This window comes from Mobula birostris, chromosome 3 (genome assembly GCF_030028105.1).
Source record: "Mobula birostris isolate sMobBir1 chromosome 3, sMobBir1.hap1, whole genome shotgun sequence".
Lineage (NCBI taxonomy): Eukaryota > Metazoa > Chordata > Chondrichthyes > Myliobatiformes > Myliobatidae > Mobula > Mobula birostris.
The window spans coordinates 232,403,808-232,424,095 of record NC_092372.1 but is presented as its reverse complement, the minus strand read 5'-3'; the positions used below and the strand labels follow the sequence as shown (position 1 = coordinate 232,424,095).

The window sequence follows — 20,288 nt, the reverse complement described above, 5'->3', positions numbered from 1 at the left end:
CCTGCACCTATTTTCTATGTTTCTATGTAACTCCTCTGTCATACCACTGTAATTTCCTTTACTCCACCAAAATACTGCAACATCAGACTTTACCTTCTCCCTATCAAAGTGGTGGGAGATTTTAATTTCCCAAATATTGACTGGCATCTCCCTAGAGCAAGGGGTTTAAATGGGGTGGAGTTTGCTAAGTGTGTTCAGGAAAGTTTCCTGACACAATATGTAGATAAGCCTAAAAGAAGAGAGGCAGTATTGATCTGGTATTGGGAAATGAACCTAATCAGGTGTCATGTCTCTCAGTGGGAGAGCATTTTGGAAATAGTGATCACAATTCTATCTCCTTTACCATAGCACTGGAGATGGATAGGAACAGACAAGTTAGGAAAGCATTTAATTGGAATAAGGGGAAATATGAAGCTATCAGGCAGGAATTTGGAAGCATAAACTGGGAACAGATATTCTCAGGGAAACATACGGCAGAAATGTGGCAAATGATCAGGGGATATTTACGAGGCGTTCTGCATAGGTACGTTTCATGAGACAAGGAAAGGATGGTAAGGTACAGGAACCGTGGTGTACAAAGGCTGTTGTAAATCTAGTCAAGAAGAAAAGAAAAGCTTATGAAAGGTTCAAAAAATAGGTAATGATAGAGATCTAGAAGGTTATAATGCTCGCAGGAAGGAGTTTAGGAAGGAAATTAGGAGAGCCAGAAGGGGCCATGAGAAGGCCTTGGTGAGAAGGATTAAAGAAAACCCCAAGGCATTCTACAAGTATGTGAAGAGCAAGAGGATAACACGTGAGAGCATGTTCGGTACAGCTTTGTGGGCCGAAGGGCCTGTTTTTTGCTGTAGGTTTTCTATGTTTCTAGAACAGGACTAATCAAGTGTGACAGCAGAAAAGTGTGCATGGGACCAGAGGAGATAGCAGAGGTACTTAATGAATACTTTGCTACAGTATTCACTATGGAAAAGGATCTTGACAATTATAGGAATGATTTACAGCAGACTGAAAAGCCTGAGGATATAGACATTAAGAAAGAGGAAATGCTGGAGCTTTTGGAAAGCATTAAGTTGGATAAGTCACCAGGACTGGATAAAATGTACCCCAGGCTACTGTGGGAGGCGAAGGAAGAGATTGCTGAGCCTCTGGCAATGATCTTTGCATCATCAATGGGGACAGGAGAGGTTCCGAAGGATTTGAAGGTTGCAGATATTGCTTCTTTATTCAAGAAAGGGAGTAGACATATCTCAGGAAATTATAGATCAGTGAGTCTTACTTCAGTGGTTGGTAAATTGATGGAAAAGATCCTGAGAGGCAGGATTTATCAACATTGAACACATTGAACATTGAACTAAACGCATTGATAATGGTAGAGCAGTAGATGTAGCGTATATGGATTTACAGTAAGGCATTTGACAAGGCACCCCTTGCAAGGCTTATTGAGAAAGTAAGGAGGCATGGGATCCAAGGGGAAATTGGTGTGGATCTAGGACTGGCTTGCCCACAGAAGGCAAAGAGTGGTTGTAGACAAGTCATATTCTGCATGGAGGTCAGTCACCAGTGGTGTGCCTCAGGTATCTGTTCTGGGACCCCTACTCTTTTCATGATTTTTAGAAATGACCTGGATGAAGAAGTGGAGGGATAGATTAGTAAACTTGCTGATGACACAAAGGTTGGGGGTGTTGTGGATAGTGTGGAAGTCTGTCAGAGGTTACCGCGGGACTTCGATTGGATGCAAAACTGGGCTGAGAAGTGGCAGATGGAGTTCAATCCAGGTAAGTGTGAGGTGATTCATTTTGGTAGGGTAAATATGATGGCAGAATATAGTATTAATGGTAAGACTCTTGGCAGTGTGGAGGATCAGAGGGATCTTGGGGTCTGAGGCCATAGGACACTCAAAGCAGCTGCACAGGTTGACTCTGTGGTTAAGAAAGCATATGGTGCATTGGCCTTCATCAACCATGGGATTGAGTTTAGGAGCAGAGAGGTAATGTTACAGCTATATAGGATCCTGGTCAGACCCCACTTGGAGTATTGTGCTCAGTTCTGGTCGCCTCACTACAGGAAGCATGTGGAAACTATAGAAAGGGTGCAGAGGAGATTTACAAGGATATTGCCTGGATTGGGGAGCATGCCTTATGAGAATGGGTTGAGTGAACTCGGCCTTTTCTCCTTGGTGCGACGGAGGATGAGAGGTGACCTGATAGAGGTGTATAAGATGATGAGAGGCATTGATCGTGTGAATAGTCAGAGGCTTTTTCCCGGGGCTGAAATGGCCAGCATGAGAGGGCATAGTTGTAAGGTGCTAGGAAGTAGGTACAAAGGAGATGTCAGGGATATGCTTTTTTTTTTTTTTTGCAGAGAGTGGTGAGTACGTGGAATGGGCTACCAGCAACGATGGTGGAGGTGGATACAATAGGGTCTTTTTAGAAACTCCTGGCCAAGAATATGGGAAGTACATATTTGGCACAGCATCGTGGGCCAAAGGGCCTGTATTGTGCTTTAGGTTTTCTCTGTTTCTGTTTCTAAATTTCAAGTTGAAATAGGTCATATTGCGATCACTGCCTCCTAAGGGTTCTTATACCGTAAGCTCCCTAATCGCCTCTGGTTCATTACATAACCCCAAATCAAGTATAGCTGATCTCCTAGCAGGCTGAACAACAAACTATTCTAAAAAGCTATCTTGTAGGGATTCAACAAACTCACTCTTTTGAGATCCATTTCCAACCTGATATTCCCAATCAAACCTAGATGTTGAAATCGCCCATGACTATCATAATATTGCCCTTTTGACAGGCCTTTTCCATTTCCCGTTGTAATCTGTGGTCCACATCCCAGCTTCTGTATATAACTACCATTGGAGTCCTTTTACCATTGGAGTCCTTTTACCATTGCAGTTTCTTAACTCAACCCACAAGGATTCAACTTCTTCCGATCCTATATCACATCTTTCTACTGATTTGATGCCAGTCTTTACCAGCAGAGCCACGCCACCCCCTCTGCCGACCTTCCTATCCTTCCAATACAAGGTACAACCTTATACATTCAGCCATCCTTCAGCCACGATTCACGAATATATTGGTGTCACCCTGTAACCCAAGGCTACCCTTCACAATGGGAACAGGCGGGATAGAGAATAAGACTCCCGAGGTTATTCTGTCCACCTTCAGCTGCACCTCCCCAAGAGCCATTCCAGCGTTCAAGTCCTGCCCCCGACCAGGACCGCGCTCTGACGCCTGTCTGCTCTGTCTACGGGATCTTGCCGTGCCAAGGAACGGCAAGGCGGCGGCGGAGGGCCGAGCCGATCCGGTGTCTGAAGTCGTGGTCTGGTGACTCGGGGAGGGGGGGCAGTGCCCCGAGCGGCTGCCCGATCCTTGGGCTGTGGGCGGGGGCACGCCAAGCCGAGCCTCGCCGGCCAGTCCAGTTTCAATGAAGGGTGGGACACTGGGCGGTCCCTCGCTCAGCAGCCACCAGTTCCACTCCCCGTGCCTTAACCCTGTCGCTGCCGCTCCGTCCATCAGTCCCTCTCTCTTCCCGTTACATTCATCCTCAGCTCCCTTCTCGCACACTCCGGCTTCTCGCTTCTCTCATCCCTCATCCTCCCGCCGCTGCCTCTCCCCTCCCCTCTCGGGACCTTGTTTCTGTCGAACTGTCACCGTGACCCTCTCCAGCGCTGCCGCGCGAACCCAGCGCTGTCCGGGTGCGACAGGCTCGAGGGGAGATGTGCCATATGGGAAATGTCCCGTGTCCCGTGTCCCCTCACCCTCACCTACCTGAGCAGCCGTCACACCACCTCCCAATAAATAAATAGACACAAACCGCTCCAAAAACAGCCGGTGACATCAGAGGGCGGCAGCTCGCTGATTGGTGGATTGCTATCTCCACTTGCTCGAGTTCTACAGTTAAAGTTGCGCGTTAAATGTTAAATTCCGGGAAGATGTACTCGGGTTGGAGTTTAGAGTCTGGTGTAAGAGGGATGGGGTGTAACCCGAACAAAGTACAGCGTTCCAGCTGTAGATTACACATCTGCGCCCTGTGGAGGATCCAGATGTCCCCCCCACCCCTCCACCCACTGACCTCAGGTCACAGAGACGCCACAGCCGGGGCCACCATCGCGATCCTCCGAGGATGAGACCAGCGGTGCAACAGATCAGATCACTCAGCGCTCCGTCCACCTTCGCTGGCAAAAGAGCAAGTCTGTTCCACTGCCCGGCTCATCCGCTGAGCCAACAGCCCCCCTTTCTGTGGCCTGAAAAAGTGTCCAGACCGGCACCTGAATCTCTCGAGTATTGACGGCTGTGGACAAGTGCTGGGATTAGCATGGAGGGCTGCCCACGGGTCAGAACAGGTACACTGGGCCAAATGGCCTGTTTCATGCCACGATATTCTCTGCCACTTTCCAACCCCCTAAGTAATTTCTCAATTCACTGTTTATCCTCGCTGACATTTCACTCTCTCTTCTAACTACTTCACCAACATCATCCCGCATGATTCCCCATCAACATCAGCCCCTCCATACACAGGTCATCTTGATGGTTCCAGCCCACCCCCACTCTGTCCCCGGATCCTCTTATCTTTCTTTTAAACTTTTAACCTGGAAGCATTTCTTCATGACTCTTCTTTCCTAATTTCCTCTGAAATATCAACCCAGCACTTCCTACCCACTACTTTGTCAGTCTGTCTGTTTTATTAGCATTCATTGCCTTGCCTTATCCAGAAGGGAAGGTCCTGGGAAATATATTCTGCATCAGAAGAGGGCCAGATTACTCAGGCTAAAAGTGGATCTAGCTGAACTAATTCAGGTTCAAGTATAACGCAAGATACACGGACTAATAAAACCATTTGACCTCGGAGGAGAATTAGGCCATTTGGCCCATCATGTCTGTTCCACCATTCCATCATGGCTCATTTATTATCCCTCTCAACTCCATTTTCCTGTGTTGTCCCTGTAACCACTGACATCCTTACTAATCAAGAATCTATTAACCGTTGCTTTAAATATGCCCAATGACAGCATCTACAGCTGTCTGTGGCAATGAATTCCTTGGATTCACCACCCTTAGGCTAAAGAAAGTTCTTCTTATCTCTGTTCTAAACTCCCCCACTACAGGAAACATCGAGATGGACTCCCACAGTCTGAGTACATTCCCAGCATGAGTGGTGGAAGGATAACAAAAGCCAGAGTTCCTCAGATGGTAGGGTGGGTGGGATGACACTGCACAGCTGGGACATTGGGAGAAATAAGGAGGAATTTTTTTAGCCTGTGGAACGCTCTGCAACAGACTGCGGTGGATACCAAGTCTGTATATATAAGAGGAAAGTTGATCACTTCCTGTTTGGCCAGGGCATCAAAGGATACGGCGTGAAGGCAGATGTATGGGGTTGAATGGGATCTGGGATCAGACTCAATGGGCTGAATGGCCTAATTCTGCTTCTATGTCTTATGGTCTCTGATGGACGTGGCAGACATGAGGTTAATAATACCAGGGAGGATGGGCTGCATACAGAAAGCAGGGAGTCAGTACAAAGAGATCCTGAGATGGATTGCAATCAATAACGTTTCTGGAATGGTGCCTGACACTTGGAAGATTGGGAACGTTGGACTTTTTTCAGAAGAAAGTGCTAAATCTTACAATCACAGTGTTTCAGAGACATTGGGCAGCAATGTGAATAGGAGAGGTTTAGATGGTAGATTAGATCCCAAGTTGTCTTGTCCATAGAAGGTAGTGGGGGAGGGGTGATGTACTGGCTGATTCACTCTTCTGAATTCCAATGAGTATAGTGCAATCCAGCTCAATCTCTATTCACAGACTACCCCCCTCATCCCTGAAATCAACCTGCTGAACTTTCTGTGCACCATCTCCAAATCCATTATAACTTTGCTCAAGTAAGGAGACCAGAACTGCACGCAGTACTCCAGGTGCAGCTTCACCAGTACCATGTATTGAATTGACTTTATTTCTTATATCCTTCACATGCATGGAGAGGAAAAATCTTTACGTTACATCTCCATCTAAATGTGCAAGGTGAAATCATAGTAATTTATAAGAATTTATAATAAATAGAACAGTCAATGTAATATAGAGTACACTCAAGTCAGCATGAGTTCATCAGTCTGATGGCCTGGTGGAAGAAGCTGTCCCAGAGCCTGTTGGTCCTGGCTTTTATGCTGCGGTACCGTTTCCCAGATGGTAGCAGCTGGAATAGATTGTGGTTGGGAGGCTTGGGTCCCCAATGATCCTATGGGTCCTTTTTACATACCTGTCCTTGCAAATATCCTAAATCATGGGAAGTTCACAACTACAGATGTGCTGGGCTATCCACACCACTCTCTGCAGAGTCCTGAGATTAAGGGAGGTACAGTTCCCATACCAGGCAGTGATGCAGCCAGTCAGGATGCTCTCAATTGTGCCCCTATAGAAAGTTCTTAGGATTTGGGGGCCCATACCAAATTTCCTCAACCGTTTGAAGTGAAAGAGGCGCTATTGTGCTTTTTTAACCACACATCTGGTGTGTACAGATCATGCGAGGCCCTCGGTGATGTGGATGCCAAGGAACTTGAAGCTGTTCACCCTCTCAACCCCAGATCCATTGATGTCAATAGGGGTTAGCCCATCTCCATTCCTCCTGTAATCCACAACCAGCTCCTTTGTCTTTGCAACATTGAGGGAGAGTTTGTTTTCTTGACACCACTGTGTCAGAGAGATGACTTCTTCCCTGTAGGCCACATTGTTATTGTTTGAGATAAGGCCAATCAACGTAGTGTCGTCAGCAAATTTAATTATCAGATTGGAGCTGTGGGTGGTGACACAGTCATGGGTATCCAGGGAGTAAAGGAGGGAACTCAGTACGCAGCCCTGAGGGGCTCCTGAATTGAGTGTCAGAGGGTTGGAAGTGAGGGAGCCCAGTCTTACAACCTGTTGGCCATCTGATGGGAAGTCCAGGATCCAGCTGTACAAAGCAGGGTCAAGGCTGAGGTCTCTGATCTTCTTGTCAAACCTGGATGGAACTATGGTGTTGAATGCTGAACTGTTCTTGGACAGCATTCTCACATAAGCATCCCTCTTCTCTGGATGTGTAAGGATGGTATGTAGAGCAGTGGCTATTGTATCATCTGTCCATCGGTTGTGTTGGTAGGCGAATTGTAGGGTGTCCATTGTGCGTGGTAGCAAGCTGCAGATGTAATCATTGACCAGCCTCTCAAAGCATTTGCTTATGATTGAGGTGAGTGCGACAGGACGCCAGTCATTCAGGCATGTTACTTTGGTCTTTTTTGGTACAGGGACAATGGTGGATAATTTGAAGCTGAAGGGCACTCTGCGCTGGGAGAGGGAGTGATTAAAAATGTCTGTAAACACACCTGCCAGTTGTGCTGCGCACAACCTGAGTACCTGGCCTGGGATGTCATCTGGTCCCGCGGCCTTCCGACTGTCCACTCATTGGAAACATCTGCATACCTCACCCTCAGAGATGACCGGGTTGCAGATTGTAGCGGTGGCTTTCCTCGAAAGTTCAGAGTTAGCAACATCGAACAAAGTGTAAAAGCGATTGAGCTCACCTGGGAGAGAGGCCGCAGTGTTGGCGGCACCACTATGTTTGGCTTTGAAGTCTGTGATGGTATACAGCCCTCGCCACAAGTCCTGTGTGCTATTCGCTGTGAATCTTGACTCAATCTTGTCTCTGTATTGTTGTTTCGCAGCTTTGATAGCTTTGCGCAGATCGTAGCTGCTTTTCTTGAGCTCCTGTTTATCACTGGCAGTGTAAGCTTTATGTCGCGCGGTAATGCCCGCACAGAACAATTGATCCAGGGCTTCAGGTTCAGGAAGACCCTGACCGACTTCTGGGGGACAACATCATCGATGCACACAGAACACGGAGATGGTCATTCAGCCCACCATCCTGTGCTAAACTGATGAAGCTAATTACACAAAACCCTTCTGCCTACTCAGGGCCTATATTTATGTACAGAGGGATCACAGGGAGCAGATCGACATCTTGAAAGACAAAGGCAGCATTCATCATTAAGGCCATGCCCTCTTCTCATTGCTGTCATCAGAGAGGAGACCTGAAGACATACATGCAATGTTTTAGAAACAGCTTCTTTCCCTCTGCCATCTGATTTCCGAACGGCAGTGAACCCGTGAACAGGACCTTTCTATTCTTGCTCTCTTTTTTCACCACTTACTTAATTTTAAAATACTATATATTTCTTACTGTAATATAAAGTATATGTATTGCATTGCACTGCTGCTGCAAAACAACGCATTTCATGACAAATGTCAGCGATAATGAACTTGACTCCGATCCTGAGCACAAGGGCTGAAATGGTAAGGAAGGCATGTGCATGTTCACCTTCATTTGTCAGCGGTTAAACCATAGGACTAAAAGAGATCGGAAAAATTAGGGTATTCGGCTTATCAAATGGTAAGATGGTGGCATGTGCAGATGCAGTGGCCTCTCATGGGCCAACCAAAGGTGCTTTTTCTTTATTAAATATGCTTTTCAATTGTCTATACCGGACTCCAGTAACATCAGGTCTACTGCATCAGTGAGCTGCTCGTTGTTCGGAGTAGATGGCCGGCGTGTCATAGGAGCCAGCCGGCAGTTTTAAGAAGGGAAAGCTGACCTTTGGGCCACAGGAAGAGGGTCAAGCCGCTGGGCTGCAAGGGGAGAGCTGGGCTGTTGGACCACGATGGGAGAACACAGCCGCCGGGCCGCGAGAGGAAGATCGGGCTGCCGGGCCATGGGAGGTGGGAGGGGCCAGATTGGGTTGGAGGAGCTGGCCTGGGTGCAGTCCGTGCTGCTGCCTGCTACTCAAAGGCCTCGGAGTTGGTGTGCAAAGGCAGTGTGCAGAGAAAACGTGATTAACTGCTTTGAACGTTTCTTTTGCAATCGCAAGACCCCACTGCACAGGCCTGTTTCCCTTGTTTGGTGGGGAGTCAGGAGGCGAGGCAGCAGTGTCACCTCTATTGCAGCAAGGACTAGGCCTCAAGCCACGGGCCTACCCGCAGCAGCGGGGAGGAGAAGACACCAGAGGCACCGTAGGTTGCATTCCGGAGGCGGTGTAGCTCGGTTTGGGGGGTGGGGGTAGCCTCTCCCATTGATGCTGCCGTCCAGTGCTGGATTGATGGAATTACAGGTTGGACTGCCAGGAACCATCAATTTGTGGGACATGGCACTCAAGGTCTTGGACTAAAAATGTGCTTTCCTGCGCGACTATGCTCTTTTTTTTCTCTCATATTATTTTAAATGCTCTTTATTTTTGTTTTACGTTTTGCACCTTGGCCCCAGGAGAACACTAAATCATTCAGCTGTATCCATATATGGGTTGAATGATAACTAAACTTGATTTTGATTTGGTCCTTTCTCCTGATTTCTCCCCGTAATCTTTGACACCCAGACTAATCAAGAACCTATCAACTTCCGCTTTAAATGTACTCAATGACAGCCTCCCCAGCTATCTGTGGCAATGAATTCCACAGATTCACCAACCTCAGGCTAAAGAAATTTCTCCTCATCTCTGTTCTAAGGCTGTGCCCTCTGGTCCTAGACTCCCCCACTATAGGAAACATCCTCTCCACATCCACTCTATCTGTGTCCTCTGGTCCTGGACTCCCCCACTATAGGAAACATCCTCTCCACATCCACTCTATCTGTGTCCTCTGGTCCTGGACTCCCCACTATAGGAAACATCCTCTCCACATCCACTCTATCTGTGTCCTCTGGTCCTAGACTCCCCCACTATAGGAAACATCCTCTCCACATCCACTCTATCTAGAACACGAGATAATTCCCCACAGTCTCAACACACGTTACAATTGAATCCATTCCACACCCCTCTGAGTAAAGATGACCCCCCCCTTAAATATTTCACCTTTCACCCTGAACCTATGATTTCTACTTCTAGTCTCACCCAACCTGAGGAGAAAAGCTTTTCTCACTCCCTATAACTTTCTCTGTCTATCCTCCTCATCATTTTGTACACTTCCGTCAAATCTCCCCTCGTTCTCCTGCACTCCAAGGCATAAGACCTAACTGATTCAACCTGTCCATATAACTCAGGTCCTCATGTCTCAGCAATATCCTTGAAAATTCTGTTTCCACTCTTTCAATCTTATTGATGTCTTCCCTGTTGGTAGGTGACTAGAACTGCATGCAACACTCCAAATTCAGTTTCACCAATGTATTACACAACTGCATCGTAACATCCCATCTCCTGTACTCAGTACTTTGATATATGAAAGCCAATGTACGAAAAGCATTCTTTATGACCCTTCTACCTGTGATATCACTTTCAATGAATATTCCCAGATCTCTGTGTTCTAACACACTCCTCTGTTCACTGTGTAATAGAACAAAGAACAGTGCAGGAGACCATTTTTCTAAAAATGTTGTGTCGACCATTTAACCAACCCTAAGATCAATCTAACTCTTCCCTTCCACATAGCCCTCTATTTTTCTATCATCCATGTGCCTGCTGAAGAGTCTCTTAAATATTCTTAATGTATCTGCCTCTACCACCACTCCTGGAAGTGCATTCCATGTAAAAAAAAACTTACGTCGAACATCCCCTTGTACTATCTCCAATCACTTTAAAATTATGTCCCCTTGTACTAGTCATTCCCACCCTGAGGGTAAGTCTCTGGCTATCCACTTGATCTTTGCCTCTTATCACCCTGGACACCTCTATTGTCACCTCTCATCCTCCTTCACTCCATAGAGAAAAGCCTATCCTCGTAAGGCATTCTCTCTAGTCCAGGCAGCCTCTTAGAAACATACAATGCAGTGCTGAACATGTACTTACTTTAGAAATTACCTAGGGTTACCCATAGCTCTCTATTTTTCAAAGCTCCATGTACCTGTCCAGGAGTTTCTTAAAAAACCCTATCGTTTCCACCTCCATCACAGTCGCCAGCAGCCCATTCCACGCATTCACCACTCTCTGAGTAAAAAACTTACCCCTGACATCTCCACTGTAACTACTTCCAAGCACCATGAAACTACCCTCTCGTGCTAGCTATTTCAGGCCTGGGAAAAAGCCTCTGACTATCCATACAATCAATGCCTCTCATCGTCTTATACACCTCTATCAGGTCACCTCTCATCCTCCGTCGCTCCAAGGAGAAAAGGCTGAGTTCATTCAACCTATTCTCATAAGGCATGCTCCCCAATCCAGGCAACATCCTTGTAAATCTCCTCTGCACCCTTTCTATAGCTCCCACATCATTCCTGTAGTGAGGCGACCAGAACTGAGCACAGTACTCCAAGTGGGGTCTGACCAGGGTCCGATGTAGCTGCAACATTACCTCTCGGCTCCTAAACTCAATCCCACGGTTGATGAAGGCCAATGCACCGTATGCCTTCTTAACCACAGTCAACCTGCGCAGCAGCTTTGAGTATCCTATGGACTCTGAGCCAAAGATCCCTCTGATCCTCCACACTGCCAAGAGTCTTACCATTAATACTGTATTCTGCCATCATATTTGACCTACCAAAATGAATCACCTCACACTTATCTGGGTTGAAATCCATCTGCCACTTCTCAGCCCAGTTTTGCATCCAATCGAAGTCCTGCTGTAACTTCTGACAGCCCTCCACACTATCCACAACACCCCCAACCTTTCTGTTATCATCAGATTTAGTAATCCATCCCTCCACTTCCTCATCCAGGTCATTTATAAAAATCACTAAGAGTAGGGGTCCCAGAACAGATCCCTGAGGCACACCACTGGTCACCAACCTCCATGCAGAATATGATCTGTCTACAACTATTCTTTGCCTTCTGAGGGCAAGCCAATTCTGGATCCACAAAGCAATATCCCCTTGGATCACATGCCTCCTTACTTTCTCAATAAGCCTGGCATGGGGTACCTTATCAAATGCCTTGCTGAAATTATCTTGGTAAATCTTCTTGGCACTGTCCCTAATTCCACAGTTATGAGTGGCTTAATGAAGGTGTATTAATAAGCAAAAGGGAAAGGAGGATTCCCCAGCACCAGGAGACCCTGTATCAGGGGTTTCCAACCTTTCTGATGCCATGAACCCCTTCCATTGTCTGAGAGGTCTGTGGACTGCAGGTTGGGAAACGTTGCTACAGCAACGTAATCTCTGCCAGCATCCAGTCTGATGCAGGAACTCAGCCCATATGGAAGCATTTGTGGGGTTGGAGGAATCAATGATGTTTTGGGTCAAAACCCTGCGTCAGGAATCTCTGGCGGTCTCTTGTGCCTCAATTAAAACTGCCATTCCTCGTCAAGCAATCCTGCCAATTCTATTCCCCTCTCTTCCCCATCTCCCAGAAAATTCTTCCTCCCCCATCAGGAAAAACTGTAATCAACAAGACTAGTTTGAGATTATATTGTAATCTGAGCTGAAACAAAGGACCATAATGTTGCTCAAAGGTCAGAGAGCCTGAGGAAAACAAACACTTGAGTGGATGGGTGAGAACTACTTGCCTGATCAGAAGCAGCACCTCCATGGGTTCCTCTCTGTTAACGCTGCTTATTTCATCCTCAGAACTCAAGTAACTTGGTCAAACAGCATTTACCTTCCAAGAAGCCATACTTACTCAGTTTGATTACATTCCATCTCTCTGAACAAACCACCATTTCTTCCTTGATTACAGACTGCAGCATCTTGTCCATTATAGATGTTAAGCCATTTGGCGTATAGTTACCCAGTTTTTGTCTTCCTTCCTCTTGAACAAGGGAGTGACATTTGTGGTTTCCAATTCGTTAGCAGCTTCCTGAAACAGTGAATTTTGAAAATCTAGAGCCTATGTCTCTATTTCTGCAGACGTTTCTTTTGAAACCCATGGTACAGGGCCACTCTGACCTGGCAACATGTCTAACCTTGCTCCCAATGGTGATTCCAATAACTTGTCCCTCATTCCAAGTTCATCCCTACTGTTAGAAACAAATCCATTAGATATCTTACGGATGCTTGTGACCCTCCGTTGAGTCACAGAAGTACATAGCTCAGAGACAAGGGCTTGGCCCAACTGATCCCAGCCAACCAATGTGCCCACCCATCCGAGTCCCATTTGGCAGTATTTGCCCCATAATCTTCTAACTTTTTCCTATCCGTGTACCTGTTGAACTCTGTGTTAAAAGTTCTTATTGTAGCTGCCTCAACTACTTCTCTGGTTGCCCTGATTCACTATCCTTCGTCTAAAAAAGGTTGCCCTTAAGCTCATGTTAAATCTTTTCCCTCTTACCTGAAATCTATGACTGATATTTCTAACTCTGAGAACTCACCTTTTCTGTGCCCCTCATGATTTTATACACCTCTGCAAGATCACATCTCAATCTCCTACACACCAAGAAATAAATACCTGCCTGTCCAACCTCTCTATAACTCTGCCCCTCAAGTCCTAGTGAAACCTTTGTACATCTTTACTGTACTCTTTCCAGTTTACTAGGCAGGATGACCAAAATTGAACACAGTACTCCAAGTCTGGCCAAGCCAGTCCCCTTTTCAACTGGCCTCCTAACTTTTATACTCAATGCCCTGACTGATTAAGGGCTGCATGCCAAAAGTCCACTTCACTAAATTGCATACCTGTGACTTCACATAGTTGTGAAGCTCATTGTATCACTATCCTATCTGTAGCTGTACTTCTACCTCCCTCTGTTCTGCAACACTTCCCAAGGCCTGAGCAGTCACTGTGAAGGACCTACCTGGTTTAGCCTTTCCAAATTGCAACAGCTTACAATGAATAAAACTCCATTTGTCATTCCTCAGCCCACATACCCAGTTGAACGGGATACCTCTGTAATTTCTGATAACCTTCTTCATTTTACACTGTACCACCTACTTTAGTGTCACTTGCAAACTTACTAAAACTTTCCATCAGTTTTATTAAATTTCTCCCTTCTCACCATAAACTTATGCCTTCTGGTTTTTTATTCCTTTTCTATGAGAAAAAGAGAGTGCATTCACCCTGTCATGATTTTATACACCTCTGTAAGGTCACCCCTCAATCTCCTACACTCGAAGAACTTAAACCCTGGCCTCCCTAACCTCTGCTGTAACATCTTGGCAATCCTTATAAATCTTCTCTGAATGCGTTCCGGTTTAATGATGTCTTTCCTATAGTGGGGTGACAAAAACTGTCAACAGTACTCCAAATGCAGCATCGCCAATGTCTCGTAACAACTGCAACATAAAATCCCAACATCTACATCCAATGCCCTGTGCAGTGAACGCCAGCATGCCAAAAGCCTTCTTCACCAACATGTCTACCTGTGTCGCCACTTTCAGGGAATCAGGACTTGGACTACAACTACCGTTTAGCAATACTATGACTCTGATCACCTTGCACTGAAATGGACTTTGCTTCTTTTTGTTTTAATTCTGCTTTTGTTGTATAACTTATGTTTTTCTTGTTGGAAAACATAAGAGGAGAAGATGGCAACGCGACGCAGCTTGCAGCAGCCACTCCGGTGATGATGATATCTGTTATCTATCAAGTAGGGTGCCGTGCACAATCCTGATTTGATGGAGGCAGACGTGAGAGCACGGAGGAACATCTGGTGAAACTTCTGAAATGTCTGCTTCGCTGCTGCTGCTACTGTGTGATCCAGAATCTCTGGAGGAGAAGGCCCTGAGTCCTCGGCTTTGCTTGTTGCTCGGCATCCGGGGCGCGGTCGAAGCGCTCGGCAGAGGTGGTGCTCGGTGCTTGCTGTCGGAGGGCTGGTCAGAGGCTCGAAGTTTTCGGATGGACTCAGAGTCGGCTGTGGTCAGGTGCTTCCAATGGTGCTGCATCGGCAAGTTTGCGGTGCTTGGAGGTTCATGGCAGGGAGAGTTTCTCCCTTCTACCGTCTGCGTGAGATGATGGGGCTATCGGAACTTTGAGACTTTTTTTTTACCGTGCCCATGGTCTGCTCTTTATCAATTTACAGTATTGCTTTGCACTGTTGTAACTATATGTTATAATTATGTGATTTTGTCAGTTTTAGTCTTGGTTTGTCTTGTGTTTTCTTGTGATATCATTCTGGAGGAACATTGTATCATTTTTTAATGCATGCATTTCTAAATGACAATAAACAAGGACTGAGGGTCCTCATAATCTAATCTAACCTCTCTGATCTTGTGTGCCTGTGATGCTCTGCTCAAGTGAAGTTTTCATTCTACTCATCCATCTATCTATGTAAAGTAAAGCAAAGGCATCTGTTAATCTTGTGAGACCATGGATCTGCGCCTGGAAAGTCTTCACTCTCCAGGGCACAGGCCTGGGCAAGATTGTATGGAAGACCAGCAGTTGCCCATGCTGCAAGTCTCCCCTCTCCACGACACCAATGTTGTCCAAGGGAAGGGCACTAGGACCCATACAGCTTGGCACCAGTGTCGTCGCAGAGCAATGTGTGATTAAGTGCCTTGCTCAAGGAGACAACATGCTGCTTCGGCTGGGGCTCGAACTCATGACCTTCAGATCACTAGTCAAACGCTTTAACCACTTGGCCACGTGCCCACTCTATCTCCAGGCCATTTATAGACGCTCAGTTGTCAGTTTATTAGGTACACCTACTTGCATAATTTGCTAATCAGCCAATCATGTGACAGCAACTCAATGCATAAAACCATGAGGACATGCTCAAGAGGTTCAGTTGTTGTTCAGACCAATCATCAGAATGAGGAAGAAATGTGATCGAACTGACTTTGACCATGCTGATGCCATGTGAAAAGCAAAAAACGAAATCCAGTGAGCAGCAGTTCTGTGGGTGAAAATGCTTTGTTAATGAGAGAGGTCAGAGGAGACCGGTCAGACTGGTGACAGCTGACAGGAAGACAGTATGAACTCATGTAACCATGTGTTACAACAGTGGTGTGCAAAAGAGCATCTCTGAATGCACAACTCATCGAACCTTGAAGAGGATGGGCACAACAGCAGAAGACCACCATAGAAAGTACCTAGTAAAGTGGCCACTGAGGGTATATTAAAAATAATGGAGGTCCCAGTATGGATCCCTGCTGAACATCACTGATCACAGACCTCCAGGCAAAAAATGTTCCATCAAACACTACCATCGGTCTTCAATGGACAAGCCAATTCTAAGTCCAAATGGACAAGTCATCATGGATTCAAAGATTCAAAGTACATCTATCAAAGTATGTGTAGAGGATCCCATGCATCTTAATCCCCTGGATGAACCTCCCATGAGGGACCTTGTCAAATGCCTTACTAAATTCCATGTGGACAACTTCCACAGCTCAACCTTCATCAATCACCCCCATCAATCATCAAAAATTCTCTATCAAGCTTTATATTTCTTTGAGCAGAATTAGGCCATTTGACCATTGAGTCTGCTCTGCCACTTCATCGTGACTGGTCCAATCTTCCTTTCAGCCAATCTCCTGGCTTCTCCATGTATCTATTCATACCCTGACCAATCAAGAATCTGTCAAGCTCCGCCTTAAATATGCATAAAGATTTGGCCTCCACAGCTGTCTGTGGCAAAAATTCCACAAATTCACCACTCCCTGGCTAAAGCAATTCCTCCTCATCTCAATACTAAAAGGATGCCCCTCTGTTCTGAGGCCATGTCCTCCGGTCTTAGACTCTCCCATCAAAGGAAGCATTCTCTCCACATCCACTCTATCAAGGCTTTTCACCATTTGATAGGCTTCAATGAGGTCACTCCTTGTTCTTCTGAACTCCAGTGAATTCAGGCCCAGAGCCATCAAACACTTTTCATATGACAAGCCATTCAATCCTGGAAACATTTTCATGAGCAAGAGAAAATCTGCAGATGCTGGAAATCCGAGCAACTAAACAAAATGCTGGAGGAACTCAGCAGGCCAGGCAGCATCTACGGAAAAAAGAACGGTTGACGTTTTCGGCTGAAACACTTCGGCAGGATGTCATGAACATTTTCATGAATCTCCTTTGAACCCTCTTCAGTTTCAACACACCCTTTCGAAGGTAAGGGCACCAAAACTGTTCACAATACTTCAAGTAAAGCCTCACCAGTGCATTATAAAGTGTCAACATTACATCCTTGCTTTTATATTCTAGTCCTCCTGAAATGAATGCTAACATCACATTTGCCTTCCTCACCACGGATTCAACCTGAAAATTCAAGGACTCCCAAGTCACTTTGTGCCTCAGTTTTTTAATTTTCTCTTTATGTTAGAAAATAGTCAACCTTTTCATTTTTTCTGCCAAAGTGCAGGACCATATGATTCCCGATACAATATTTCATCTGCTACTTCGTTGCCCATTCTCCTAATCAGTCTAAGGTTTTCTGTAGCCTCTCTACTACCTTAAAACAAACTGCCACTCCACCTATTTTCAAATCATCTGCAAAATTTGCAGCAAAGCCATCAATTCCATCATCCACCAATGACATATAATGTAAGAACAATCAGTCCCAATACAGACCCCTGTGGAACACCACTATTCATGGACAGCCAACCAGAAAAAGCTCCCTTTATTCTCACGCTTTGCCTCCTGCCAATCAGCCACTACTTTATCCATGCTACAATCTTTGCTGTAATACTGTTGTTACATACCTCATGGGTATCTTGCGACTGCCTTATGACCATGATGTAATTGAATATCTGATGAGCATGATGTAATGGTCTTGTGGAGGTCACATGATGTAATTTTCCCGCCAGTGTGAGATCACGTGATGGCATGTTCTCACCAGGTATATAAGGGGAGACCCCTGGTGTGATGCAGTTAGTTTTTCCAGTTTAGTTTTAAGTTTAGTTCATTATTTAATTCATCAGATACTCCATTTTGCTGCGTATTCGTCTTATGACACAGTTTTGTTTTAAAGTGGAGTTCTACTTTCTATTGTAAGTAGTATTGGAGAGTGAAGACCTTACCAAAGCACAGGAATTTGCCGAGTCAAATAAAGCTGATATCGTTCGGCGGGTTTGGAGAGGATTGACCTTTATTGAATCTTCGTTCAAGAAATAGTGACCTGCATTTTGAGATATCCTCTGCTAAAGTAGCAAGGATTGCACAGTGTTTATTCTTCAGAGGAAAAGGTCAGTTCCTTTAAACCGTTTTATTTCTGTCATCGTGAATCCTGCGGACAAGGCAGGTACCGGCTGGGATCAACAGTAACATCACGTCTTCGAGGAATTATTTACTTCAGGAAAGTCTATCCTAATTGACTGTATAAATCTCCTGGACTTTTGAATTTACCATTCTAAGAACTGTGTTCGAATTTACCACTTTAAGAACGGTTTTCGTGTTTACTCTTTTAAGAACTGTTCCAGAGTGCTGTATAGCAGTTAACTTCCAGTTAAGTTAGTCTTTAAATACATTTCGTTATTTTTGAGCAAAGCCTAATAGGTGTTTGTTTGTTTTTATTAAACCTGACTCAATTGATAGTCATTGTTGCCGGTCACGTGATACCGTGGGCTCAGAGTTTGTTAAGCAGCCTCATGTGTGGCACCTTCTAAAAGGCCATCTGAAAATCCAAGGACACAACATCAACTGATTCTCCTTTGTCTATCCTGCTTGCTATCTTTTCCAAGCATTCTAACAGATTTGACAGGTAAGATTTTTCCTTGAGGAAACAATACTGACTGTAGCCTATTTTACCATGTGCCTCCAAGTACCCTGAAACCTCATCCTTAATAATTGACTCCAACATCTTCCCAACCACTGAAATCAGATTAAGTGGCCTATAATTTCCTTACCTCCGTCTCTCTCCCTTTTTGACTCATAAGAACATAAGAAATAGGAGCAGGAGTAGGCCATTAGGCCTGTTGATCCTATTCTATAAGATGATGGCTGGCTGACTCCAATATCCTCCCAACCACTGAAGTCAGACCAACTGGCCTATAGTTTCCTTTCTTCTTCCTCTTTTCCTTCTGAAAGAGTGGAATGACATTTCCAATTTTCCAGTCTTCCGGAACCATTCCAGAATCTAGTAACTCTTGAAAGATTGTTACTAATGTCTTCACAATCTCTTCAGTCACCTCTTTCAACTCCTTGGAATGTACTCAATCTGGTCTAGGTAACAGATCTACCTTCAGACCTTTCAGTTTCCCAAGAACCTTCTCTCTAGTAATGGTAACTAAACACACTTTATGACCCCGACACCTGGAACTTCCACCATACTGCTGGTGTCTTCCACAGTGAAGGCTGATTCAGTTTGTCTGTCATTTCCTCTCCAGCATCATTTTCCAGTGCTCTGATATCCACTCTCACTACTCTTTTACACTTTGTGTAACTGAAGAATGCTTTGATGTCTTCTTTAATATTATTGTCTAGCTTATTTTTGTATTCCATCTTTACCTACTTAATGACTTTCTGTTGGCTTTTAAAAGCTTCCCAATCCTCAAACTTCCCACTAATTTTTACTCTATTATATGCTTTCTCTTTGGCTTTTATGTTGGCTTTGACTTCTCTGGTTAGCCATGGTTCTGTCATCTTGCCTTTAGAACACTTCTTCCTCTTTGGGATGTGTATATCTTGTGCCTTCTGAATTGTTTCCAGAAATTCCAGCCATTGTTGCTCTACAGTCATCCCTGCCACTGTTCTTTTCCAATTGATTCTGACCAAATCCTCTCTCATGCCTCTGTAATTCCTTTTACTCCACTCAAATAAGGATACATCTGACTCTAGCTTCTCCTTCTCAAATTTCAGGGTGAATTCAATCATATTATGATCACTTTCTCTGAAGGGTTATTCTATCTTAAGCTTTCTAATCTATTTAGGTTCATTGCACCACAACCGATCCAGAATAGTTGATTCCCTGGTGGACAAAACCATGAGCTGCTCTCAAAAGCCATCTTCTAGGCATTCTAGAAATTGTCTCCCTCCCCCCACCACACCCTCTTGAAATTTAGCACCAAACTAATTTTCCCAATCTACCTGAATATTGAAATCTCCCAAGACTATTCTAACCTTCCCCGTTTGGCTTGCATTTTCTATTTCCCATTGTAATTTGTAGACCACATCCTGACCACATCAGCGTCTTTTTAACCTTGCAGTTCCTTAGCTCTACCCACAACAATTCAGCACCTTCTGATCCTATGTCACCTCTTTCTAATGATTTGAATTCATTTTTTACCAACAGAGCAATCCCGCCCCCTCTGCCTTCCTGCCTGTCCTTTTGATATATTGTATATCTTTGAATATTAAGCTCCCAGCTATAATATTATTTCAGCCATGGTTCTACAACATCATACATGCCAATCTGTTACTGTGCTACAGGTTAGAACCACAGAAACATAGAAAACCTACAGCAAAATACAGGCCCTTCAGCCCACAATGCTGTGCCAAACATGTCCTTACTTTAGAAGTTACCTAGGGTTACCTATGACCC

At 45.1% G+C, this 20,288-nt stretch overlaps 1 protein-coding gene across 5 annotated transcripts in view; it reads right to left on the bottom strand.

Annotated features, from left to right (window-relative positions):
* LOC140195654 (plectin-like) overlaps positions 1 to 20,288 on the bottom strand; it is a 435,007-nt gene that overhangs the window by 341,393 nt on the left and 73,326 nt on the right. For 2 of the 5 annotated variants that reach the window (XM_072254355.1, XM_072254356.1), the window contains exon 3: positions 12,674 to 12,742. The exons of 1 other annotated variant lie outside the window; for it this stretch is intronic. In XM_072254355.1, coding sequence (XP_072110456.1) covers positions 12,674 to 12,742 — 69 coding nt within the window. 2 more of the 5 variants (XM_072254360.1, XM_072254373.1) reach the window with 2 other exon arrangements.